Source organism: Heterostelium album (genome assembly GCF_000004825.1).
Source record: "Heterostelium album PN500 unplaced genomic scaffold PPL_scaffold15, whole genome shotgun sequence".
Lineage (NCBI taxonomy): Eukaryota > Evosea > Eumycetozoa > Acytosteliales > Acytosteliaceae > Heterostelium > Heterostelium album.
The window spans coordinates 388,589-415,638 of NW_008805077.1; the positions used below are offsets into that span (position 1 = coordinate 388,589).

Here is a 27,050-nt window from a genome sequence, read left to right on the forward strand (position 1 = left end):
TAGTGATCTTCGGTAAAAGAGAGTCATGTAGGAGAAGCCTTTGGAATATTATCCTCTGTTTAGTTTTAGTTTTGGACTGGATATCCAACCCTCTGAAGGAATTCTCAAGATCCTCCGTCTCAGTACTTGTAAAATATCTACGATCATCGGCGCAGATATACTTTAGGTGAAATGTGCTTTGTTGAAATTTGTCTAAAATCTGGCGGACTCTTGCTACTGTTGTTGGTGTTGGTGTTGGTGTTGGTGTTGGTGTTGGTGTTGGTGTTGGTGTTGGTGTTGGTGTTGGTGTTGGTGTTGGTGTTGGTGTTGGTTCTGCTGCTGATGGCAGTTCTGTTGTGGGAGTGGTAGTTTGTATAATGCGTAATATCTCTTCCTTTGTGGCCGAGTCAAGGCTGAGGGCTCTTGGGGGGATCCTTCCTCCAGCAACTGTAATAGCATTCTCAAATGCTTTACAGCATGCTTTCGATCATTGATACCAACATATTTGGAGTCCAATGCTGTGCACTATTGTTGAATGCTCTCTAAAGAAGTCTTGGAGCGGATCTGTATAGTGAAGTCTATGGTCTAGCAGCTAGTAAAGTTTATATGTGTTTGAAAGGGTCGAAGTGCAACGATGGTTAGATAAACATAATTAAGAATTAGGAATTTTGGGAATGAGTAATGACTGACCAACACACTTCCTGGAGGGTAGTAACTGAAATGAAATCCAACACCACACAATCCAACAACTAAAAAGTTACACAATGTGTTATTATTGGTTGGTTGTTGTTTTTTAATTTTTTTTAATTATATTTTATTTTTCCAAGTGGTAGTCATAAAGATGACAACATCTAAACAAATTAAATTATTTATTATTATTCAAAATAAAATATTAACAAATATAATTAACTAATGAAAGTAAAAAACTAAACTAATCAATTAATCTTATTTATTTATAAGATAAATTGTTTTTTCATTGTTATTTTATTGTTAATTGAGTGATAATAACAAGAATGACCAAAAACAAATAAAAACAAGAGTCTGTTTTGAAAATGGGGTTTTTATTTACCATAGAGCTTTATCATATTTGGAAAGTGAATCGAAATAGTTTGAACGTTCTTTGGCATTTGCAAAACCTTTCGGTGCAGTTTTCTTTGCTGGCACTGGAGGTGGTAGTTGTGGTTGACGTTGACGTTGTTGTACTGGCTCATCAAAGTCTTTGTTGGATTTTGATCGCTTCCATGGTGTGTCGTTATCAGTACTATCTAAATTGATGTTTGTTTCTTTTATGATTCTCTTCTTTAGTAGTGAAGCTGGAGTTTCTGGTGATTGACTTTGTCTGGTATGTCTATTGATCGGTGTTTTAATTGATGTTTTAGTTGATTGAGATTTGACTGGTGTTTGTGAGATTTGATTGAAAACATCGATCTCATCAAATATATCTTGATTTAATTGTAAACTTGCTGGTTTATCTTCAACAAAACTAGTATCTGTATTTTGAGCTAAAACTTTCGATTCTTTCTCTTCCTCTTCTTCATTTTCTTTATCATTTTCAACTTCATAATAATCTCCCCCTCCACCACCTGATTCCTGTTGGGAATTGATTGATTCATGGCTTGAGCTCGAACTACTACTAGATTGTGAACCTGATTGAGATTCGGAATCTGATTCCGACTCTGATTCTCGATTAGACTTTGATCGAGATTTTAATTCTACATCTGACGACTCTGATTCAGACTCTGAACTATCACTAGAACCAGAGACAGATATTGATTCATTGTCAGAGTCAGAACCTGATTCATTGTCAGCGTCAGAAGCGGATACATCAGAGTCTTTAACTCCATCTGATTGCTCTGACTCTCCAGACTTGTCTTTTTGAATTTCGCTAACCTCTTCATTATCGCTCACTGTCGGGAAATCACCAAACGATTCAAAATCACTATGATCTTGTGCTTCTTGTGACGGTTGTACAGCTTCATCCTCTGTCAAATCGTCATCTCTTTCTTGGTCATTCTGATCTTTGTTCTCTTCATCTAATTTCTGATCCTGTATTATTGCTTCTTCACTATTATTATTATTATTATTATCATTATCACTATCTATATCCATTCCATTATTTCTATCTTCCTGATCCTCTTGATCCTCTTCCTGATCCATCTGATCTTCTTTACGTTCTTCTTCACTATGTTCATGCTCTTGTTCTTCTTCTTGACGCTCTTCTTCCTGTTGCTCTTCCTCTAGATGTTCTTCTCCTTCTCCTTCTTCATTATCAATGTGTTGGTCATCATGTTCTGGTACACCAATATATCTGTCCGGTACCCATGGATCTTTAAAATAACAATTAATTAATATTAAACTTTAAATTGAAAATTTGAATAATAATAATATTCATACCATTTTCTTTTAAATACTGTTCAGTTTCATCTGATATAATATATTCATCGATGTCAAGTTGTAGAGAATCTGCATTGGTATTACTTCTTTTGAAATATTTTAAAACGTAATTCGATGGATATGATGTAGCAAAGAAACAACTTGGATTAACTCTAAATAAATAGTAATTAATTAATGATTAATTAGTTTTAGGAAAACAAAAAACAATTTATAGTATTATTATTATTATTATTATTATTTATTTATTTATCTATAACCTAATTTACATACCTTGTAAGCAATGATAATATTTTATTATGTTTATTGGCGGGTCTTAAGCTATTATAGTTTTCAACAGATACTAAATGACCGATATACTCTGCATCATCGATATAGATATTAAACTCTGAGAATGTTTCGTTGGGGAATAGAATGAACTTTTTCAGCTTTAGAATACCACCTATCAGATGATCAGGTACGAATGTCTGCAATCCAAACATAATATCGTGAATCAGCTTCGGTGAGATGATCGCACGTGTAAAATCAGTTCCATCCGAAACAACGAAATTAACACCCTGTGGTACATTCGAGTGTATTTTAATATCTGATTGATCTGGTTGTTTTAACTATATAGTAATAATATATATTTAAAATAAATGTATAAATTAATATTTTACAGATTATTATAATTTAAAATAAATAACGCTACTCTTGTTATTATTTGTATTAATGGATCTTCAGGTGATTCCTCATTTAATATACTATCGACAATCCATTTTTTTAAATTGGTTGACTTTGGTTGTTCTATCGGAATTTTAAATGGTATTTGCTTATTGTCGAATGACCTGTCATGTGTATTTTTGTGTTGTTGTTGTTGTTGTTGTTGACTAGAAGTATCTATATTGGTTGATTTTGATTCCTCTTCCTCGTTATTATCTCTATCATCATCACCTGTACCGAATTCAAAATCATCTTTAAGTTTCTTTTCTTTATTTTCTTCTTTTTGTTGTTGTTCTTCTTCTGGTTGTTGCTGTTTTTGTTGCTCTTTTTGTTGTTCTTCTTCTTCTTTTTGTTTTTGCTGTTGTTCAACTTGTGATTGCGATTGTTGTGTAAAGACTGATTGTGAATTACTAGCACTTCTATTGATATCTCTTATCTGACCACTGTTCTGAGTAGAAATTACTGTCTCTGTACTACTACTACTTAACTCTATGAATCTACTCAGTAATGTATTACTATTATTGTTATTATCTTGACTTTGACTTTGGATTTGTGATTGCGATTGCGATACTTGTTGTGATACCTGTTGTGATACCTGTGACGCTTGTGATGGTTGTGTAACAGTAGTATCGGAATGAACGATAGGTGGCATTTGAGTTGATTGTGATTTACTATTGATTAAACTTTGATATTGAAAGTATTTCCTTTGTTGTTGTTCGTATTGTTGTTGTGTAACTTGAGAGTAGAGCGGTTGTTGACTTGACAGTTCAATGGTTTGCGAACCAAAACTTTCTGGTTTTTCATAGAAGTCATTGACCTCTATCTTATCATCTACTTCAGTGAATATATCTGTATTGGTTTGGGGTGGTTCGTTACTACTTTTAATAGTGTTATTACTACTTATGAACTGAGTCTCATCTTCATCACCCGAGAAGAAGTCATCGTCCATCACATCGATATCAGATGATTTCTCTATACTAACATCTAACTTATCTTCTTCTTCTTCTTCTGACATATTAAATAATTGAATTGAACAATCTAAATATCTAAAATAATAATAAAAAGAATATTTATATTTTAAAACAAATAGCTTGTCAAATCTGACAAAAAAGTAAGTTAAAATTTTTGGCGCACTCCAATTTTAGTATTATGAAAAAAAAAACGAAATCTATGAAATAAGATATAAAAAGAAAATTGATTATAATCACGATCTTTGCATATGCAACAAACATCAACTAATTATTATAATAAAGATTATTTAAAGTTGTTTAGTTAGTTATGTATTCAATTGTCAGAAATAGAATATGTAGATTCTTTTATGGATTGAGTGGCGAGACAACAAGAAATATTAGTAGTATAAACAATAATAATATTAATACTAGTAATAATAATAATAATAGCATTAAAATAGGTAGAAAATCAAAGAAACCATCAAATGTGTTTCATGGTAGAATAAGTGATTATAATAGTGAGTTACAGGGTATTGTAACTGCTGAGGATGTACAGGAGAGAAATAAAGATGGTAGTGCAATCATGACGAAACCAACCACCGTATTGAATTCGTTACTTGGTGAATATGTAGAGTTTAGAGTGTTTTCACGATATGGTGATCATTTCAATGAGGCAAGAGCATATCAGATACTGGAAAAGTCAGAGGATCGTGTAGACCACCCGAGATGTCAGCACTACGGATTGTGTACGGGTTGTCCACTTATGCATATGAAACATTCACATCAAATTCAACACAAGTATCAACAACTTGCCAAACTCTATAGAGATTCAGGAATCATTATCAATGATGATAGCAATCTGCTCGATTCAAATGTTATAAAAGATGAAAATGGTGATACAAATGGTCAGTTTGGTTATAGACGAAGAGCAAGATTCTCTGTTAGATACGATCATCAAAGTAAGAGAGTGAACGTCGGATATAACAGTCCTTTGAAACCGAGTTTCCAAGTGAATGAATGTCCTATTCTTGTGGAGAGTGTACAAACGCTGCCTCTGAAACTGTCTGATCTCTTCACATCGTTCGAAGACAAGCAAATCAGAGATAAACTTTCAATGGTAGAGTTAACGGTGGCAGACAACACAACTTCAATCATCATAAGACATCTTAAATCAATAGAGCAAATAGACATTGAAAAAATAATAGAATTTGGAAAGAGTGAAAAGAATTTATCAATTTATCTACAAGTATGTTAATAATTTAATTTTAATTCTATCAGATATTTTATTATTAATAATATTAATTAATTTAATTAATAAAGCCAAGTAATTTAGAATCAATTCAACAATTATATCCACAAAATGAAAAAGTAAAGCTTTACTATCTTAGTCATGGCGATGACCAAAGAAAAATAGAAATTGGTCCTGCCGACTTTATACAGGTAAATAAACAGGTCAATAAATTAATGATCGATCAAGCAATTGAGTTTCTAGATTTAAATAAAAATGATTTTGTAAGTATAAATGATCATAGGTGATAGTTGATCAAATATTAACGAATCAATGAATCTATAGGTATATGATTTATTTTGTGGATCAGGCAATTTCACATTCCCAATTGCAAAGTATTGTCAACAGGTAGTGGCAATCGATTATGCATCCAATAGTCTAGCAAAACCGAATCTAGGTGACAATGTTGTCAGTCTTAATTATAATCTATACGAATACTCCATTGATTACGACGCGAAATGTAATAAAATACTATTAGATCCACCAAGATCAGGGTATGTTTTATATAATATATATGTTAACAAAATTTTAAGTAGTTACTAAACATCTGATTTTATGATTTAAATTAGAGCTGAAAAAGTATGTAATGAAATGCCAGATAATTTCGAAAGAATTGTTTATATATCGTGTGATCCAAGTGGATCACTGATACGAGACCTCAAGATATTAAAGAGTAAAGGTTATATTATAGAAAAGATAAAACTAATTGAGATGTTTCCAAACACTACAAAGATAGAAGCAATAGTTTCGTTAACGAAGAAATAAAACAAAATAAACCAGTCACAACTACAAAAATTTTGTTACTCTATTTTTTAACACTAATGATAAAAAAGTAAAATATGTTAACACACCCACACTTGTGTTGCATAGGATCATTTTATCTTTTAATTTTTACTTTTTTTATTCTTTATTGACAAATTCATATAAATAAATATATATAGAAATTAAAATACAAGTTTTAGTAATCTTTGATTTTCATTTTTTATTTTATTTTTTTTACAACTTTCCATATAATATTTAAACTTGATAGAAAATGTAATCATTATTTATGAATATATTTTTAGAAATATATATATAAATTTATTTATTAATTATGAAAAAATTATTCATTTTTATTTTTTTAATCTTTTTTATAGTTGTTTTGAAGGCAATTGATATCACTAGTGGTGATTGTACAGAAAAGTGTGAAGATATTAATACTTCAAAGTCAGCAGGTAACAATAAGAATAATAATCAAACAATGTCTATTCCACAGTCTGGTATTCTCTTGGAGCATTGCAAGTTTGGAATATTCATAGAGGCAATGGTGAATAACTGTAAGGATTACTCGGGTTTGAAAGATGGCTGCAAGAAATTTGTAAATAGTCTTGAATCTCTACAGAAAGAATATCCCAATGAGAAGTTGGGTTCGGTCATTTCTTTCAATCACAACGTATGGCGTAGTTTGGCTGGTAATGACAGTGCTCCAGAACTGAAGCCATTCCGACAGATAGGCACTGCACCCGCTACACAACGTGACATGTTCATTCACATTCAATCTCTGCGTTTCGATATCAATTTCTCATTGGCGCTCGCTGCCATTAAAGCATTTGGAACTTCAATCAAGGTAGCCGAGGAAATTCATGGATTCAGATGGGTGGATGAGCGTGATCTAAGTGGATTCATCGATGGAACTGAGAATCCAACCGGTGAGAAACGTCCATTGTTCGGACTGCTTCCACAAACCGATAAAGATGCCATGGGTAGCTATGTGTTGGTGCAGCGATACGAACATGATTTGGAGAAATGGGGTAAGATCTCTGTGGAAGATCAGCAACAGATGATTGGAAGAACCAAGAAAGATAGCGTTGAGATCGATCCATCGAAAAGAAATACTACCTCACATGTTAGCAGGGTGGATCTCGAGGAGAATGGTGTCAGTTTGAAAATTATTAGACAAAGTCTTCCCTATGGAGATGCCAGTGGTGTACATGGTTTGTTTTTCATTGCATACAGTGCTAAACTGCACAGCATTGAAAAGCAATTGGAATCAATGTTTGGTGTAACCGACGGTAAAATTGATGATATCATTACAGGACTAAGTAAACCGGTTACCGGCTCTTACTATTTCGCTCCATCACTAACTAAATTGAAATCCATATTTAATAATGAACAAAATTAATAAAAGTACAGAAATTATTATTTTGATGCTTTAATTTATCGTCTAGAATAATTTATTTAATTTTTTAATATATTTTAATTTAGTGGAGTTACAATGTTGAATGAACCAGTTCCACCTCTTACAACTTGACCCAAAACGATTCTAGAGGATGGTGACTCACAAATATCACTGTCACCAAGGAGTGCAGCTTTCTGTAAAAATGAACATGTAGTCTCGAACGACATCTTTTGAAGTGGTGATGGATTGTTATCGAGACCGATACGATTGAGTGCACGGTATCCACCTTCGAATGTCATGTAGTCGGCGAGCAGTGTCAAATGACGCTTGTCAACTGTGATACCGTAAGCACCGAAAACACTGGTGATTTCACTGACGATCGCACTCTTGCAAGCTTCGACACCATAGGTATTGAGAACGTGATAGATATTGTTGGTGTAGATCTTGTTGATCTGGATCTTGTCTTGAATCAATGCGAGTTCCTCGAAATTGACACCTTCAGTTTGAATAGAGTATTCGGTCTTTCCACCTTGAGTCTTTTCATTGATGAAACATCTCGAGATACCCTTGAATGATTTGATAATGAAATTGAGTGCAACCTGTTCGACAATGTTCAAAATCAACATCTTCTTGCTGTTTGATGGAACCGATACAGTGAATGAATAGCTTGTATAATTGAATGTCTTATCCTTTGATTCTACACGAGTGGTAGTTGATGTCTTTTCATTATCATCGTCTTCATTTGTATCTTCATTGTCATTGTTGTCTGCTGATTCTTCACCACTTGATTTATCGTCATCTTCGTCTTCATCTTCATCCTTATCTTCATCAGCTTCATCGTAACTTGCCATTTGCTTCTTTCTATCCTTTTCTTTGGCGGAAGAAGAATCATTATCATTATCACGTGTTTGTCTCTTTCCTTTGTTGTTATCTGTTGTTGAATTCGATTGATTGTCATCATCACCATCGGCAGCAGCAGCACCAGATTGTTTATCATCATCTCCATCGGCGTCTTCAAACTCCTCACCAGAGTAATCTGATTTCATCTTTTGACCTTGACCAATATCGATATTTCTCTGAGAGTTGGCACGTTTAACATTGGTTTGAACTTTCTTTATAAACAATTGGAAGATATCTGGCAGTTGTTTCTCGGTGATCTCCTTGATCTCCAACAGTTTCTTCAGACCTGGAATAAAGTTCAAAACGATATCGTAGCAACGATCGACACCACGCAACTGTTCGTGTACAGTTACACAATCGAGAACATCTGACATCTTCAACCATTCAATCTTCTTTGCCATCAATTCAGTTGCTTCCTTATTGGTTGGATCGGTAAGTACAATATCCATCAACGGTGTCGATGGAACTCTTGAAGCAGTCTGGATAATCTCTCTGAGACGTGGGATACCAAGAGTTACGTTCGCTTCACCACGACCTGCCAAATGGAATGTGTTCAAAGTCATCTGTGTCGATGGTTCACCAATGGATTGTGCGCACAACAAACCAACCGATTCACCGGGTGCAACAGTACAACGATTGTAATTCAACATCATCAACTGACGGAATTCACGCTCTGGAATCTTACCACTCTTATTCTTGGCAGTCTTTATCAATCCCAAGTTGTTGGCTGCAATATATTTATTCAACTCGTCCATGAATGACTCTGATGTGACACCGATATCGGTTACGTTGAACTTTGAAAGCACTGGATCTGGACGTTTGTCGGCTGGCAAAGAAGCAATCTTCTCATGATAATCAAGAATCTCCTTGACAGCCTTGCTATTCCAACGTTGCTCAATATCCTTGAGATCCTCGACAAAATGTGATTTGAATAGAGTGAAATTCTGAGCGATCATGTCGAAATTGAGGAGATACTGACGCTTGGTGATCTCCAATGAATCCTCACCATAGTTGAATTGTATTACCGATCCGTCAGAGTCACGAACAGTGTTGTCATATTGCACGGTAAGACCTTCGAGATGCTTAATGATACAACGCTGCAAGTAACCGGAACGAGCAGTCTTTACGGCGGTATCGATCAAACCTTCACGACCAGCCATACAATGGAAATAGTAATCCTGAGGACGAACACCCGTCAAGAAACGATCCATAATGAAACCACCGGCTCTTGCCGATGCATCGTATGGCTCGTACGAGGGAAGTGTCTTACCGGACACCATACGTGGTACACGCTTACCTTCCAACTCCTGTTGTCCAAGCAGACACGAGACCTGTGAGAAATTGACAACCGATCCTTTGGCACCAGAGTTGGTCATCAGCGAGAAGTTATTGTCTGGGAATGCTTTGAGTTGACCGCCTGGCAAGAGTGTATCGATAATCTTTGAGGTGTGTGAGTTTAGTGCTTTCTTGAGCATACCGTCGAGACGAGCGACCTCACGCTCCTCACGGAGAGCGTCCGCCATATACTTGGAGACGGCGACACGCTCGTAGCTTGGCTGGTCAGCAAACTTGGCAGCGACTTGCAAACCTTCCTTGTTGGCACGGTCCAAACACTCGGAACGGAAAGCATTCTCTTTGTTGTTGATCAACAGATCATCGAGACCACAGGTGAAACCACGTGTCGACAGGTAATTGGTGAACATTCTACCGAGAAGTGTGAGAAGTTGACCTGCGATATCCGGGTGATACAACTCGTAGCAAGTATGAACCAAACCATTTCCAGTGGCACCGAAATGATTCTTATCGAGAATACCTACCAACATTTCATTCTCTCGGATAATCACATGAGAGTCACGCATCAACTCTGGACCGTGCTTACCCCACAACTTTGTTGAGATCTTTGACGAACCGGTAAAGTTGAGTGGTGCATAGCCAATTGTGAGGTGATCAAGAGCGGCTGAGATCAATTGCTTTCCTGACCAAAGTGGTTGTGGCTTCAAAATGCATGGTGGAGGTGTACGTATTGGATGCTTTGTATTGACTGACCAACAACTGGCGTACAGTACCTTCTGGAATTCACCTTTGGTAAAGAGAGTATCACGTTTGGTGAGTAAAACACCGGTGAGAATATGATCTTGAATCAAACCACGCAATGGAACACCTGCACGAGGTCCGAGATATTGGAAGTTGTTGGCTGCAATCTCACGGACTTCCGCTGCGGCAAGCAATGACTGTGGAAAATGTATATTCATTTCGTCACCATCGAAATCGGCGTTATATGTGGAGCAATTGCAATAGTGCATACGAAGTGTCTTCTCGTTCTTACCGAGTACCTTAACACGATGACCAGAGATACCTGGTTTGTGAAGAGTTGGCTGACGATTCGCCAGGACATAGTCTCCGCTCACCAAATGACGGTATACCTTCTTGATGGCACCGTGTGGTGCTTGTGGACGCACGGTCAACAGTGTCTTGGAGAGTGCGATTCTCTTCTCCGGTGTCTCTTTCTCGAGGTTAATTATATTACCGAGTTCGTCCTCAATGAAATTGGCACCCGGATAGACGTCGGCACCGTTGATAACGGCCGCCGCCATCTCTTGGTAGTTGACGGGTGTCACTGGCTGTGGGAATGTCAACTTCTTGGCAAACAACTGTGGAACACCCATCTCGTTGGTTTCCAGCGAGATGTCCGGTGAGATAACGGTACGTGCAGCATAGTTGACACGCTTACCCATCATATTCTTACGGAAGAGACCTTCTTTCTTCTCGAGTACCTGCTTCATACCGGCTGGCGCAGTGGCACCGACTGTGACAGCACGCGAATTGTCATAGATATTATTGATATGGAATTGGAGCTCGCAAACATTGGTAACCATATTCTTGGCAGTGTCAGACTCGGACGATTCAATTTGCTTACGAATCAACTTGTTGGCGCGAAGTATTCCTTTGTAGTGAACGTTGGCACCGTGCTCAGTGGATTTACCACCGACGACATTGCAAGGACGATACTTGTTTGGAATGACAGGCAACGCAGTCAAGAAGAACGATTCAATCGATGCTTCCTTAACAAATTCGACACCGGACTTCTTGCTCTTGAAGACTGGACGAACCGAACCAAACAACAGGTTGAGGATGTCGCATTCACGCTTGAAGAGTTCGGCGATGTTCGATTGGAACTCCCATGGCGAGAACCATGTTCCGAATTGCGATTGTTGGTCGACCGAAGAGAAGTTGGTCTTGGCCTTCTTGAGGAGCGATGCATTGTGCTTACGGCACTTCTCATTGAGTGGCATGATAAAGACTTTGGAACGAGCAGCCTCACCGTTACGAATGGCTGGTGAGTAGGCATCGCAATTGGCGCAGCACATTGCACTGTTGGATCCAGTCGCCAGGAAATCACGAAGAATCTCACGACGAATCGATTCGAAATGAGTTACTTTACCTCCCTTCAACAAGAATTTAGAGTATTGAATATCGATATCCGACATTTCAACATCCATCTTATCGGCTTCCTCTTCTTCTTCTTTATCTGATTCACTTTCATCTTCACTACTGCTGCTGCCACTGCTACTGCTACTGCTACTGCTTTCACTTTCACTACTATCACTATCGTTCTTTCCTTTTCCTTTTCCTTTACCCTTTCCTTTTCCTTTATCTTTTCCATTGTTTTTCTTTGAGTTTTTATCGGCGCTCTTACTCTTGACATCGTCGAGATCATCCAATTCCATGGCATCTTCGTTTCTAACTTTTTTGCTGCTAGCCGATCTCTTTAACAAATGATTCTCTCTAACTTGTTTAGCTTTAACAATCTCTCCACTATATAACAATTCCAATTCTTGAATCAAAGAATCAATCTATAAAAAACAATAATAATAATAATTTAAAAATAAATGTTAACATTTTTTTCTAATTTGAAAATAAACATATCGAATCAATTTAATATATATATATACATACAGTTGCTTTTCCATGTTTGAAACGATGACAATTCAAACAAGTATTTTGTAACAATTTAAATAGTACTTTGAACATGACTGGATTATAGGTTGGTACTGCCAATTCGATATGTCCATAATGACCAGGACAATCAACATGATGTAAATTACATGTTTGACATCTGTGTGTTTATTATTGGTAGTGTTAATTAATGATTGAATTGATTATTAATAATTGTTGTCTTTATAATTACCTTTCGAAAGCTTCAGAAGTACCTAGAGCTTTATCGTAACAACCACCTGGTTGTGGATTACCAAGCAAATCGAATGTCTCGGGTTCGGTGATCTGCTTCTGTGACAACTTTCTAATTTCATCTGCTGTATAGAATGCAAAGGAAGCAGATGATACTTCATTCTTAATTGATTGATATGCAGTTGACATTGTTGTTGTTGTTGTTGTTTGTTATTGTTGATTTATTTATATATGAGTGATCGAATCTCTTAATTGATGATTAATAATATAATATTATTATTTATTTTTTTGATATATATTTTAGTAATAAAGAATTACTCTTCTCGTCTAATCGAGAGTTCTCATCGACCACAAAACAAACAAAACTAAATAAAATAATCAATGAATGTTTGATCGGTTTCGTCTCTGTTAAAAAAAAAAAAAAATCAAATAAATAAATAAAAATTCGAAAAAAATAAATTTTTCAAAAAAAAAAACGAATAAAAAATTCATCATCTTTCCCAACACAATTTAGAAAGAACTTAACAAACATAATAATAACAAAAGAAGGTTGATTGATCATCAAGACATAGACATGATTGTGTGATTATTAAGAATAATAAATCAATGATGTTTTGTTTTTTTTTTTTTTATATAGATGTTTATTAATCAACAATTTTAATTGGTGGTTGATTCTGTGAAAATATATGTAATTTTTGAATTGCCTAAACTGTTTATCCATATCTCTTTTGTAATTCCTATTTTTAGAATGATTTTTTTTTAAAATTAATTAAGCTAGTTGAAAGTTAATAGATTTATATAACGATGATTGATATTTACCTCTTTCTTTTTCTCAGCTGCTGTTTTCTCGCTTGATTCATCAATGTCTATCTCCATTTGATTACTGTTATTATTATTATTGTTGTTGTTGTTGTTGTTATTGTTGATACCTTTTTTAATTGTTGTTGATGTTGATGTTGTAGATAATTTTACATTGTATTTTAGCTTTTGTTCTTCCTTCCACTGAGCGACAGCTTCCTCTATCAGCTTCTTCTCTACGTCTGCTTCGATCTCTACGAGTACACCGTCCTCCTCGTCTCTGTAGCCGTAGTAGTCGGCATCGACCGCCTTGTGTAGATCAAACTTTGATCGTTTCGTAACTGGCAGCTCAGGTTTCTCCAGTAGCTCTTTGACGCCCGGTAGATTCTTTGCCTCACCGTAGTACTTGTAGAGACCGGTACCGGCTGGCTCACGACCATCGGCATCAAAGACACGCGGTGCCGTAGCAATAAAGTTTGGACCACCCAACTCAATGATTCTCTTCTCCCAATGGTGTTTCTCACGCACCAACTTATTGATCTCATCATTCAGATCTCTTATTCTAAATTCTCCTAATGATGCTACATCGATTTGATTTAAAGAAAAATAATAAGTTTAAATTCTACTACTTATTATTTATTAATATAAAATAAATTAATGAAATGTACATACAATTTTGTATATCAGATATCTTCTTTGAAGTTTCTCTAACGATTTGATATCTCCATTTCTCCGCTTCTACAAGACTCTCACATAGAGAGGCAAGATGAGGTCTTCTCTTTTCGACTTTATCTTCATCACCTCTCATTCTGAGGAATCTATTTAGCATAGATTGTGCCTTTTCTTCATTTCTAGACATTTCTCTCTTTTAGTATAATATAATATAAATATATAACAATATGATTATCAATAATGATGTTTTATATTTGATAAAAAAAAAAAAAAAAAAAAAAAAAAAATTCAAAAACTTTGAAGTCGACTTCAACGGGTGAATATCATTGTAGTTTTATCATCAATACAAACAAATAAATTTCCTTTAGTTCTTATTTAATAAATTGAAATTGTTTTTTTTTTAATTTTTCTAATTTATTAACATTCTAAATCCTCAATAATTAGTATATTAAATTTAATAATTATAATTTTATTTTTTTGATTGAAATTTGGACCAAAATTTTTGAACAAATCTTCATTGATTTCAATCGTTGTGAACTGGATTCTTTTAAACAAATAATAATAACAAGATATTTTTTTTTTGGTTCTAAATCTTTAGATCCAAATATTTCCGAAATTGAAAATTGGGTGTTATTTAAAACCACAAAAATTTGTTGTGATTTTATTTTTGGTTTAATTTGCACAAGCCCTTCTAAAATTCCAATGCAATTTTCAAAAGAGAACAAATCAAACATTCATTTTACCCATTTTACACAATTGTGTTTTCATTTTCAACTTTTTTTTTTTTTTTTAACTTTCTATTTATATCTAAATTTCTTTATATCATATATAATAGTAACAATTTAACTATATATTTAATAATATGAGTAACAATAGTAGTTTTAAAACATCATTGTTATTTTATTTTCATTTAGCAACATTTGTTGCAATCTCTATCGGTATCATACAATTCTATGTATTCTACGTAGATCAAAAAATAAATGGTGGAAATCCACTTGGAATGTTGACATTCCTTACATTCTGGGGACAAGTAAGTCGACTTTAATATGAATAGTTTTTGAATGATTTAATATATCATCAATATTAACAACAATATAATCAACTAACTACTCAAAGTTGATACATTTCTTTTACTTTTTTGTTGCTTTGGTTGTAGATTTATTCGATTTGAGTGGAAGTAACAGTGGTCACTTGTATTATAGTGTTTTGAAGTGTCGTGATTTGGTGTTCCGATCGACTGCATTCCCAGTGGGTATCATCATTAGTTCGATGTTCTGGGGAATCTACCATTTCGATCAGGAGCTGATATTGCCGCGTCAATTTGAGATGTTGATGCCAGCCTACTTGAATCATCTCCAACACACACTGCCAGGCGTGGCAATGGTGTTGGAGATGGCGTTGGTCAACCACCAATACCACCGATTCTTGGTTCCAGTGATAGCCGGTGTTGCATCGACCGCCAACATCTACCAAGACATAACACAACTCCTCTCATTCCTGATGAGTTACCTCGCGATCTTGGTGATCGCACGTTACATCCAAGGAGTATGGGTGTATCCGATCATCGAAGTGATTCCCACCCACTCAAAAGTAATCTTTATCTTTTCATCGTCCTGTTTCTTCACAGCGATCTATATCATTTCGCGACAGATCTCCAGATGGATTTGGGGTGGAGAGACCGAGTTCATCGCACCAAAAGGTGTAATCAAGAGTTTTACAAACAACAACAATAATAATAATAATATATCAAAGAAAGTAAACTAAATATAACTATTCTAAACAAAACGAAAACAAAACAAAACAAATATGAAAAAGTAAGTAGTTTTACTTCTTCTTAACATAAAATTCACATATAATATAATAAATAAAAACTTGTAAATAAAAATATATAATTATAAATATCTTTTCTTAGATTTAGTTTTTAGCTTAAATAATTTTTAAAAAAAAAGAAAAAGTATTTGTTTTTATTATAATGATTTTATTTATTTATTTATTTATTGATGATGATTATTTATCAAAGTTTGTTTATTTTCTTTGTTTTTTGAAATTACGTGGAGCTCTACGATCTCTTCCATTTCTCAAACCGGATTTGAAGGTTTCGTCTGGTTCTTCACCGACTTCCTGTCTGTACCACTCTTCATCATCGTCTTCCTCACCATCATCTTCATTTGCAAACTTCTTAATGTTCTTCTTGTCTTGGTTGTACTTTCTCTTTTTCTTTTCTTCGTCTTTCTTCTTCTTGTCTTCAACATTCTTGTTTTGTTCATCGATTCTTCTTTGTTTCTCGATCTTTTCATCTTGTTTCTTTATATTCAATTCTTCAATCTCTTGTTCAGTCTTTGAAACTTAATAAATTATTATTATTATTATTATTATTATTATTATTATTGTTGTTGTTATGTTAGTTAATTTGATTGTTACCAAGTAGGAATGTAATGTGATTGATGATAACTTACCAAATTTATGATATAAAACACCACCCTTAAATAGATCATCTTCAACTTTAATTAGATCCAATGTCATTCTTGGACCGATCTCTTCAAGTTTGATTGCCTTTTGATTAGATTGTATAGTCTTTTTAGATTTTGTATCTAAAAACTTTGAATCAATATCGATCTTTCCTTCGTTTGCATCTTCGTAATCACTTTCACTCTCACCAGTTCCACCCAACACATAATCACTAATATCATCCAACTTTGAAATATCCGGTACCTTTGATTGAATAACTCTCTTAATACTTTTACTAATACCTGTTTCAGCAACTCTATATATATATATAATTCATAAACTAATTAGCTTATTTTCTTATCATAACATATATAAATATAATTATTAGTAACTTACCTAATCTTATAATGTCTAAATTCAACAGTACCGTCTTCTTTATTATAATTAAACAATACAATTCTTTTACATTTAGCAAGTTGTAACTAAATAATAGGTTTGTTAGTTATGTTATGTCTATTTTATGTTTGTTAAGAAATACAAACAAACAAACAAACTATAAAGTTATACTTACAGTTAATACATTGATAGATGGGAATAAACCTTGTAACATCGTAGACATCATTTCGAGATGTGGTACACCTTTGGTAAAGTTATTGAGTACAACGAGTGGTGCGGTTAGATAATCTAGACTGCTGGCGGTGCTCGATTTGATTTTCGCTTTGGTGACATCGGCAACCAGCGAATATTGATTGACTTTGAATGTGATGGTTGGTCCCTTTGGTGTTTTACCGATCGATACGTAGGTACCGATGTCGGTGTTGGAGAATGCCACCAAATGAGTGACACCGTACAACGATGCCACGTTAACGAAATCCTTGGTGGAGTTGGTCGGTGTCTCTTTCAGCTTGGCGGCGGTGTTTGGTTCCATCACCTTTCTAAAGTCTTGAACGAGCTGCTTCACCAGCTTATTGCAATCGCCTCTTCTAAATACAAATGATTTACTAACGCCTTGATCTTCCTCTTCATTCTCGAGTGTCGAGCTATTGTTATTTACTTCTTTCTTTGATTTCTTTCCACCCTAAAAACAACAAACATCGAGTTTGTAGAATATTAATATCATATCTCATTGTAAATATTATTTTATTCTATATATTTCATACCTTTTTGAAAGATGAATTCTTCTTTCCTTTCTGATTTTTAAAATCTCTTTTACCTTTCATTTTTACTATATTTGTGTGTATATATATAATTTAATATTCTAACAAAAATAACAAAAAAGAAAATTATTAATTGATCATTTCGTTCGTTTTTTATAAATTTTTTATTTTTAAATTTTAATTTATTTTTTTGGGAATTATTTTTTTCAAAGAGAATGAATGATAATCCAAAATCAAGGTATGATTTTGATTAATGATATAATGATGTCTCAATCAAATCAAAATTGATATTAAAATCCTCACTTCCACTTAATTGGTTTTCTCTGTTTTATGGGAGGTTCTATAATTTAAAGTATCTTTTAAAGGCATATTAAATCTGAATTAATAATGAGCGAGTTTATATATTGGTTGTGTGTTTTAAATAAATTTAATTTTATTGTTAAAATAATGTTATGATTGTTGTGAAAGTGATTGTAGAACTGATAATATTATTTGATGAAATTTAGCATAGTTCCATTTCTATGCTATTTCTTAATTCTATTGTTATGATTATTGCTATTATTATAGTTGTTATTGTTTCTTTTCTACAGCTGTGATATATATTATTTATCTAAATCAAAGTCACATTTAAAAAAAAATATTAATAAAGTCATTCTTTAATTCTTTGACTTAAAGCTTGTTGTAATACTATAATTAAGTTTAAAAAAAAGGTTAGTATACTAAATACATGCATAACGGTAGTTTAATAACTATATTTATCTATAATAACACATACAAGAAAGCTAATACAGCCAAGAAAAAGGTGATAAAGAAAGATGGTGTCGATTGGATGGAATCGTTAGAGAATAGTGGTGGTGAGCAAGTGCATGTTGCCGATACTCTGTGTGTTGCCGGACAGACACTCTTAAACCATGGATCGGCGGTGGTCGGTGTGGTGGGTGGCAATGGACATTCACCGGCAGTATTGATACCATCGTTGTACACACAAACACCTGATGACTTGTACGCCGAATCCTGACTGGTGATATTCAAATCGGAGCACCATGCACAACATGCACCCGCAGTAACACACGTTTCGAAAGTAGTTCCCAAACAATAGGTATATTTAGGATTCTCTAGAGAGTTTGAATCGGAACCAGATCCATCTTGTGCTTTTACAAAGTTATTCTTATCCAATGTAATCACCAAAAGACCAACCATAAACAATGTTTTAAATGATAGATTTTTAACTGATATTTTCATTTTTCTTCTTCTTCTTCTTGTTATATATATATTTCTATTCTATTCTATTCTTAATCTAACTAACTACCAACTTAATCTAAATCACAATCTAAACTTGCTATTTATTTATCTATCTATCTATCTATTTACACAAATTATATAATTTATTACTATTACTTATAAATACAAAATATAATATATTTTAAAAAAAACAACTGATTTATATAATGTCGTTACATATAAACTATATCAGCCTGGTAATACAATCAATCGAAATTTTTGAAATTTTTTGTTTTTAACATTTTTTTTTATTTAATTTTCTTTTTTTTTGTTTTTTTTTTTTTTGTCATGTCTCTACGTGTTGTAATGTTGCAAAATTCAAAGAATTTAATTGTTGTTGTTATTTAAGATTGAACACCAAGTGGACCTAACATGTCAGGGTTCTGATGGTATTGAATCTCACGATGTTCTCTATAGCCATTCTTTGCTTTATAACGAATTTGGTTGATCTTATCGTAGCTGTTATGATAGAGACTGTTCCACTCGCGGAGTAAACGCAATTTAGTTTCTTCAAATACCTTCAGACTCTCTTCGAGATCCTTCTTAAGTCGGTCTTTGTAGTCAAAGGTGGTACCGTACAGACTGGCGATGATGTTGTCTCTTTTCTCGTCGATGGTCACCTCCATTCGGTGGAAGAAGCTGCCAAGCGGTTGTTTGTTCTGATCCCAAGGATTCAATCCATGTGTTTCATGTACGAATTTAAAGTCGTTGTCTTGCGAGTGTCCACCGTGATGCAAATGAATACTATTGTCGGCAGTGTGTGGATGATGAACCGTTGGTGTATTTCTTATAATTGTCTCTTCATGACTATGATACATTGGTTGTTGTTGTTGATTAGCTGTTGATGTTGTGTCTAGTTTATCAGATTTAAAAGAATTCCACATGTCTAAAAACTTATGATAGAGAATCGGACCGAAATGAATCGCTGAATTCATTGGTGGATCGGGTGTAGGTTGATAGAGACTACCGTATATACTATAGAGAAGCAGGGCAACTAGAATGGGTGAGAGATAACGAACACTCTTTCTAATGAGTGTATCACCCTGTGAAATATTGGCGCGTGCAGCTCTTCTGTTGATACTTTCATCGGAGCCAACAATAGTTCGGTTGGTTGTAGTGGTGGTTGTTGTCGTTGTGGTTGTTCTTCCATTGTTATTACTACTATTGTTGTTGCTGGGTGGAATGATAAATTCATTCTCCACAATTCTCGAACTGCTTCCTCTCTCCTTCACAACATTTCTTTCCTTTGTTTTAGTTGACATAACTACTACCCACTATCTAAATATATTATTTTAAATCTTTAGGTTAACCTAAACTAAAAAAACTAATACTAAACTACCTAAATCCAGTTATTCTACCAATTTTAATATTTTTAAAAAATAAATAATAATAATTAATATAATTATATTTTAAAACAAAAAAAAATACATTTTAATTAAATTATTCTATTTTAAATATATATATACACAATATAATTTATCATTTTATCTTTTAAAGTGAGAAATTCATGATTAATCCAGATATTTTTATTCAAACCCTTTTATTTTATATTATAAAAAGTATACATAGTCCATTCCAATTCGATTATATATTTATACACTTATGAAAATACAGTCTATAAAATTATATTTCCCCCCTCCTTTTTTTTTTTTTTTTTTTTTTATCGTGTGGTAATTTAAATAAAACACAAATTGTACTTATTTATATCTAATTGAAGTTCTAAATTTTATACATATTCATAAATATATTTGATATTTACATTTTGTTTTAAAAATAACTCTTTTTTTTTTTTATTACTAAATAATAAAAAAATTAAAATATAAATATATATAAATAAATATATATTTATTTGTCTATAAAAAAACTAAAAAAATAATAATAGATAAATTTATCTGGTATTCTAGATGTCATAGAAGTTTGTGTTGTTTCACAGTCGAGAGGAACATGAGCACCAGGTCAGAAATTTCGCCATACCAAAAACGAATTATATTTCATTTGCAATGGGGGTGATGTTATATGATGTGGTATGATTTAAACATGTTGCCTTTTTAGTAAAAACAAGATATTATGAAAAATATTGTTGTTGTTGTTATCATTATTATTATTATTTTGTTTAGTTCTTCGCACTTGAACTTATATAACATTTATTTTATTTAAAAGAAATGATTAAATTAATTAATTAATTAATTATAATATACTGTGATATAACTCTCGTAATTCTTTTGTTAATCTATGAATTGGAATACCTGTTACATTATAATAACATCCATTGATTGATTTTATAAATGATGTTGCTGCTACCTCTTGAATTCCATATCCACCTGCTTTATCACTATAAATATGATATAGATTAATTAACTGTTGTTTTTTTTTAGATACTATACTTACAGTGGTTTATAATTATCAACATAATAAGCAATTAATTCATCGCTGAGTGTATCGAATTCAACTTCTGTTGCTTCGTAGAATGATTTTGAAATCGATTGTTGGTTGTCGTTGTTTGTAACTATAAGATGTACACCTGTGTATACTATATGCTTACGACCACTCAGTCCTGCTAGCATCTCTTTAGCATTCTCTATTGATTTCGGTTTCTCTAGTATTGTATCACCCAATACAACGATACTATCGGCACCGATAATAATATTGGGCGTGTCGTTGGCAGCCTTTAACTTTTGATAGACATCCTCTGTTTTGTGTTTGGCTGTCGTCACAGCGTAGTCATATACATTCTCAAACTTTGATTTATCTAGATTCTCTTCGAACGTCGAAGGTACAACCTTAAACTGTAATCCCAATAGTTTTAAATACTCTACTCTTCTAGGTGAACCTTAAAAAAGATAACAGAATGTTAACATTAACACACAATGTTTGTTAGATTATAACATATGTTAACAAAATGAATATTACCTGAAGCTAATACTATATTTAATTTATTTAACTTTTCTAATATATCTAATATCATTGTTTATAATGCTTTTAATATTAAATATCTTTAATCTTAAAACAATATTTAGAAATCTTTAAATTCTAAAGAAAAAAGTAAAATAAAAACTTTAAAGTTTTGTTTATTTATTTAATGAATGTATGTACACTTTGATTTATTATCAAAAAAAAAAAAGAATATCTTTTTTGTTGTTATTGTTATTGTTATTGTTGGTTGATGTTATTATTGATGTTGTTGATTGCTTGATGATTTAAATATCGTTTCAAACAAAGAGTTTAGTAAACTATTGAATAGAGTACCGCCTTGGAATATCGATAACATCTTATAAACGATGAATGTAAGAGTTGCAATGAATATATACTTTACAACCTTATAGACTGTATAATAAATAGATCTAAGACTACTTAGACTCTTTACCCATGGTAGGTATTTCTGTGTCATCAACATCAAGTCGTATTTCTCATTCAACCAACAAAGTGTTGCTGTAGGTATAAATCCTAAACCTGGTATCTACAGAGTAATTATTATTTTAAATCAATTCAAAATAATAATAATAATATTGATTAATAAAAAGTTAAAAATCTAGTCATAATCTAATAATGACTAAAGTTAATTGATTTAACATTTTTTAAATGTTAAACAACTAACTTGATGTATGCATACAGTTTCTTCAACAAAAGACAACATAACACCGAACGAACTACCGTAGAGTCGATAGATAAGATAGGAACTGATAGTAGGCCACATTGCAAAGCCAAACAACGGGATGAGTTGAGTATAGATACCGACGATATCTAAAACGATACTCATTAGTAGTCGTGGGAATGGCGCTGTTGGAATCGGAATACTTCGTAGGAATGGTAGTTTTGAGAAGAATCCCTCATTATGATCCCTGTACTTTGTTCCTGTTCCGAACCCACCTTTTACATTATTACTATTGGCATCCAAGTCATCGATATCATCTGTCCACTGAGTGGTAGTGGTACCACCACCTGTATTTCTTCTGTATGACATTGTAAATATATTTTATTTTTTGAAAAGCCAAAGAATAATTATTTTTTTCAAATTATTTGTATGTTCATTTAGATCTGAATTCTCATTTTTTTTTTTCTTTTTTAGAAATGTTAATTTTTTAAAGAATCTTTTATTAAAAACTATAAATAGTATTTATTTATTTAAGAAAAGAATTCCTAAAAAAATTAAATTAAGATAAAAATTTATTTGAATTTACTCTTTGTTATTTTGAAAAGATAGTTTTAATTTGTTGGTGTATTTTTAATTAATTAAATATACAAATATTTATTGAAATTATTAATTATTAAATTAAATTAAATTAAATATATCTTCATTCAATTTTTTTTCCTAAATTTTATTTTATTCTATTTTTGTACCTAAGATTTGTTCAAGTTTAGAGTGATGAAATATTCTAGCAACTAAGTTTCCTGAATTTCCTTTGTTTTCATGGTTACCATATAATAAATAATAATATTCATCCAACTTTCTAATAGTTTGTGTGTAAATTAAACCAAATTTTCCTATGATATTGGTGATTGATTTGATTGTATTTGGAATGGTGATATTGATTTTAGATTGATTTTTAAAGATAAGAGTTTTGACTGATGAAGGTACCAAATGTAATGTAGTATTGAGATTATTCGTACCAAGGTCTAGCAATTCGATGGTGTTTGGTAGTTTAACTTGAGGAAATTCATCTTCGAAATCAAAAACAAAATGCAGTTCTCTTAATGAACATGTTTGATCGGTAGCACCATCTCCACCAAAGTCCATTATCTTTTCTTTTGGATTTGTCCAATCAATTAAAAATCTGATTTTTCCAACACCAGATGGCAGTGTTATCTTTGGTTCGTTTGATTTTCCTCGAATTATAAATTCATCGATTGATACATTTGATGGAATTGGATGAATAATGTTATTTTCATATTCCATTGATTCCAAATGATATTGCTTAGTTTCTGGGAATATCTCATCGATCTTAAATTGACATTCGTCAATATCTATTTTTTTCAATGATGTTGGCATTATTCCTCCCATTGTTGTTCCTGGTACTATTAAACCGAATGATTTTAGACTTGATGGTAGGTAGTTGACATTGAATATTGTGGTATCATCACGATCATGATATGGAAAATAAACAAAAAGTGATTGCAGATTGGAAAGTGATGATATTGCTTGTAGCCATGAAATTGGTAATAATGATTTGGCTGAATATTCTAAATCTTCTCGGTTTGGTGGTGGTATTGCAAGTTCGTCAGATGGGTTATAACTTTCAAAACATAAATATTCAAGTGACAATGGGAATACTCTTGGTTGAATTTCGTATTGATAGCAATCGCTACCCTCAAGAGAAAATTCTAGTAAACCATCTGGAAGTACATCTGGCTTAATCCCGAAATTATAGGAACCGAGAATACATTTGAGTAAGCCAACTGGAAGTACACCTGGTAGAATATCAAATTGAGAGCTGTGTAGAGAAAGTTTACGTAAACTAACTGGAAGTACACATGGTTGAATTACATATTGATATTTGTGTAGTGTAAGTTCTTGCAAACCATCTGGAAGCACACCTGGTAGAATCTCTTGTTTGAAATAACTGTCGCCAAAATCTAACACCTCTAAGGTGTTGGGAAGTGATCCTTTAACAAGTGGTTCATTGAAATTGTGAAATGTAATTGATTTGATTGACTTTGGTAATCCATATTTCAATGTTCTGCATCCTTTCAACGTTGTTACTGATTGTGATTCCGATATTAATCGATAGAGATACTCCATATCACCTTCAAAAAGAAAATTAATAGCAGTATTGATAATTGTAACATTACTGGGAATACTATTAATTTTTCTAACATCATCTATTAGAATGATAAAATTAAAATAGTTAGTTTCAAAACAAAATAATAATAAGTTTATCAATTGAAAATACTTACCAAAATGATAATCGTAATGATGATAGTTTTTAGAACCAATAAATAGCGAATTATCTGACTTTGATTGAATTGATTTCATAAAGATATTATGATATGATGGTAAGTTGAAATGTTTATGATTTTGAATATCAGTGCTATTTAGTTTAAATAGGTGTATATTCTTAGTTTTGAATATTAAATATTTATCTCTATCGTTGAACCATCTCTTACAAACTAAACTGAAACAAATGATATCAATGTTATCATCTATATAACTTATTATTTTATTTAATATTAAATGTGATAGATTTACTATTTTATTTGTTTGATTATTCATTTTGTTAATATCTTAAATTATTATTAAGATCTTTATTTTTAAAAATGATCGAAAAAAAATTGGGAAGAAAAACAAAAAAAAAAAATCTTAATTCTTTAAAGATTAAATGTTCATACTTGATAATCTTTTTTAATTAATTTGGTGATTTAAGTTTAAAGTTTGTTGTCTAATCGATCGATGATAAGAATCATTATTGACTTTGATCCTTGGATTATGAATATTGGATTTAATATGATGTGATATGAAATTCCAAATTTGTGATTCATTAATAATTGCTGAGAGGTTGGGTGAGTGACCAAAGATTATAAATTGATTTCGATGTATTCTTCTTATAGAGATTTTCTCATGGTTACGACAAATGAGTACAAGCTTGTTGGGTATTCTATGCATCGGAAAACTAAAAGAGATTGATGATAAATATTGACTGTATTTTCTTGGAAATATTGTAGAATTATAGTTAATCACCAATTCCTCCAAAGCATCTGTAATGATATCTGGTGAAATCAATTTCTCAAAGCCATCTAGACTGTTAGAGCTATCGGAGGTGATAAACTTTTTCACCGTTGAAGGAATGGGTGTATTGAAAGCTGATACGTTCAACTCGATGCGCACTGATTCAACGCCATGCGGAATAGCTACGTGACATTGCTCTTCATCGTTGGCACCATGATCGATTTCCAAATGTTTTATATCCAAACTGGCCAACGATTGTTCGAACTGTCCATCGATTTTCAAGAAATCCAAGTGGTATTGTGATCGATCCTTGAAGATCTCATCGACCTCATAAGTTGCACCTTCAAGCGATAGATGTTTAATCGATGGCGGCATCGATCCAGCTAGCTCAGTGGTTGAATAAACACCGAGTCTAGTAAGAGTCATCGGTAAGTCACTGAGAGAGATCGTTTGGAAATCTTCATTGAAATCCCAATGCCAGAAGGTTAGCGATCGAATGTTTGGAAGTGAACGGACAGCTGGAATCCACGATAGAGGTATATACTCAATGGTATGTAGAGTAGCCGGTAGTACTCCATCGCCGATAGGTGAATCGTATCCAGAGTATTCAAGTATTTCGAGATTTGGTGGAAACGTTCCAACGATTGGTTTGTATGTAAAAGCTGTTCCGTTGATTCTAAGCACTCTCAGAGATACCGGCAACACTCCAGGTTCCAACGGATGACTGAATCTGTAGCCCAACACCAATTTCTCAAGTGTATTGGGAAGTACAGCTGCTGTTATTGGTTGATTAAAATTAGATTTCAAGCCATTTCCTAGATAAAGTCTCTTTAACATTGGTGGAAGATAACCGGGTAGAAGTGGTTCATCAAAGTAACCAGAGAATGTTACAGATGTCAAGTTCGTAGGTAATCTAAATCTAATTGTAGGACAACCTTTAAACTTGACAATATTCGAATTTGATATCATCTTTAATAGACTCTCTACTTTTTGATGATCATCTTTAAAAGCATTTCTTGTTGTTTGATCACATAATATTAATTTATAAACATATAAACTAAAACCATTGATAGTTCTAAAACTTTCTAATAAAAAGAATATAAGTTAGTAAATAGAACTTACTAAATTGTATAATATATATAGATATTTACGTGGAGTTAAATGAAAATCATTTTCAAATCTATTATCACCAATAATAAGAGAACATTTACTCTTTGTATCGATTGATTTACTCATCAATGATTGATATGATTTCAAATAAAAATGATCATTATCTTGCATATCAGTCACAAATAGACGATCAGTATTAAACGATAGATATCTTTCTCTTTCATTGAACCATTTTCTACAAACAAAACTACAACATATTCTATCTATATTATCATCTAGGTAATTAATAATCTTTGATAATAGAATATGAGGTAGATTAACTAACATATGTGAATCATTATTATTATTATACATAAATAAATATAAA

The 27,050-nt window shown here is 32.7% G+C and overlaps 11 protein-coding genes across 11 annotated transcripts; 2 read left to right on the plus strand and 9 right to left on the minus strand.

Moving 5' to 3' along the window:
- Positions 1-23: 23 nt before the first annotated feature.
- PPL_10877 (uncharacterized protein) lies at positions 24-4,087 on the minus strand (the record flags this gene model as incomplete). The annotated part of the gene is made up of 7 exons (XM_020581640.1): positions 24-55; positions 127-426; positions 461-504; positions 1,049-2,306; positions 2,374-2,525; positions 2,644-2,965; positions 3,115-4,087. The coding sequence occupies 7 exons, from the start codon at positions 4,085-4,087 to the stop codon at positions 24-26; spliced, it is 3,081 nt and encodes a 1,026-aa protein (XP_020427956.1).
- Positions 4,088-4,350: 263 nt separating this feature from the next.
- PPL_10878 (Dyp-type peroxidase family protein) lies at positions 4,351-7,471 on the plus strand (the record flags this gene model as incomplete). The annotated part of the gene is made up of 5 exons (XM_020581641.1): positions 4,351-5,268; positions 5,343-5,534; positions 5,596-5,804; positions 5,880-5,989; positions 6,447-7,471. 5 exons carry the CDS (start codon positions 4,351-4,353, stop codon positions 7,469-7,471), a joined length of 2,454 nt encoding a protein of 817 aa, XP_020427957.1.
- Positions 7,472-7,545: 74 nt separating this feature from the next.
- rpa1 (RNA polymerase I) lies at positions 7,546-12,745 on the minus strand (the record flags this gene model as incomplete). The annotated part of the gene is made up of 3 exons (XM_020581642.1): positions 7,546-12,222; positions 12,326-12,485; positions 12,558-12,745. The coding sequence occupies 3 exons, from the start codon at positions 12,743-12,745 to the stop codon at positions 7,546-7,548; spliced, it is 5,025 nt and encodes a 1,674-aa protein (XP_020427958.1).
- Positions 12,746-13,269: 524 nt separating this feature from the next.
- On the minus strand, positions 13,270-14,213 carry isy1 (pre-mRNA-splicing factor ISY1; the record flags this gene model as incomplete). The annotated part of the gene is made up of 3 exons (XM_020581643.1): positions 13,270-13,293; positions 13,376-13,935; positions 14,027-14,213. The coding sequence occupies 3 exons, from the start codon at positions 14,211-14,213 to the stop codon at positions 13,270-13,272; spliced, it is 771 nt and encodes a 256-aa protein (XP_020427959.1).
- A 675-nt stretch (positions 14,214-14,888) lies between these two features.
- Positions 14,889-15,790, plus strand: PPL_10881 (uncharacterized protein; the record flags this gene model as incomplete). The annotated part of the gene is made up of 2 exons (XM_020581644.1): positions 14,889-15,056; positions 15,239-15,790. The coding sequence occupies 2 exons, from the start codon at positions 14,889-14,891 to the stop codon at positions 15,788-15,790; spliced, it is 720 nt and encodes a 239-aa protein (XP_020427960.1).
- Positions 15,791-16,051: 261 nt separating this feature from the next.
- Positions 16,052-17,694, minus strand: ppan (Brix domain-containing protein; the record flags this gene model as incomplete). Its single annotated transcript, XM_020581645.1, has 5 exons — positions 16,052-16,371; positions 16,483-16,790; positions 16,871-16,956; positions 17,046-17,552; positions 17,635-17,694. 5 exons carry the CDS (start codon positions 17,692-17,694, stop codon positions 16,052-16,054), a joined length of 1,281 nt encoding a protein of 426 aa, XP_020427961.1.
- A 246-nt stretch (positions 17,695-17,940) lies between these two features.
- On the minus strand, positions 17,941-18,873 carry PPL_10883 (uncharacterized protein; the record flags this gene model as incomplete). Its single annotated transcript, XM_020581646.1, has 2 exons — positions 17,941-18,007; positions 18,407-18,873. 2 exons carry the CDS (start codon positions 18,871-18,873, stop codon positions 17,941-17,943), a joined length of 534 nt encoding a protein of 177 aa, XP_020427962.1.
- Positions 18,874-19,256: 383 nt separating this feature from the next.
- Positions 19,257-21,877, minus strand: PPL_10884 (Maf family protein; the record flags this gene model as incomplete). The annotated part of the gene is made up of 5 exons (XM_020581647.1): positions 19,257-20,186; positions 20,672-20,691; positions 21,111-21,244; positions 21,301-21,742; positions 21,823-21,877. 5 exons carry the CDS (start codon positions 21,875-21,877, stop codon positions 19,257-19,259), a joined length of 1,581 nt encoding a protein of 526 aa, XP_020427963.1.
- Positions 21,878-22,081: 204 nt separating this feature from the next.
- PPL_10885 (uncharacterized protein) lies at positions 22,082-22,873 on the minus strand (the record flags this gene model as incomplete). The annotated part of the gene is made up of 2 exons (XM_020581648.1): positions 22,082-22,369; positions 22,508-22,873. 2 exons carry the CDS (start codon positions 22,871-22,873, stop codon positions 22,082-22,084), a joined length of 654 nt encoding a protein of 217 aa, XP_020427964.1.
- Positions 22,874-23,233: 360 nt separating this feature from the next.
- Positions 23,234-25,120, minus strand: PPL_10886 (uncharacterized protein; the record flags this gene model as incomplete). Its single annotated transcript, XM_020581649.1, has 2 exons — positions 23,234-24,729; positions 24,805-25,120. The coding sequence occupies 2 exons, from the start codon at positions 25,118-25,120 to the stop codon at positions 23,234-23,236; spliced, it is 1,812 nt and encodes a 603-aa protein (XP_020427965.1).
- A 129-nt stretch (positions 25,121-25,249) lies between these two features.
- On the minus strand, positions 25,250-27,037 carry PPL_10887 (uncharacterized protein; the record flags this gene model as incomplete). Its single annotated transcript, XM_020581650.1, has 2 exons — positions 25,250-26,658; positions 26,725-27,037. The coding sequence occupies 2 exons, from the start codon at positions 27,035-27,037 to the stop codon at positions 25,250-25,252; spliced, it is 1,722 nt and encodes a 573-aa protein (XP_020427966.1).
- Positions 27,038-27,050: the final 13 nt, after the last annotated feature.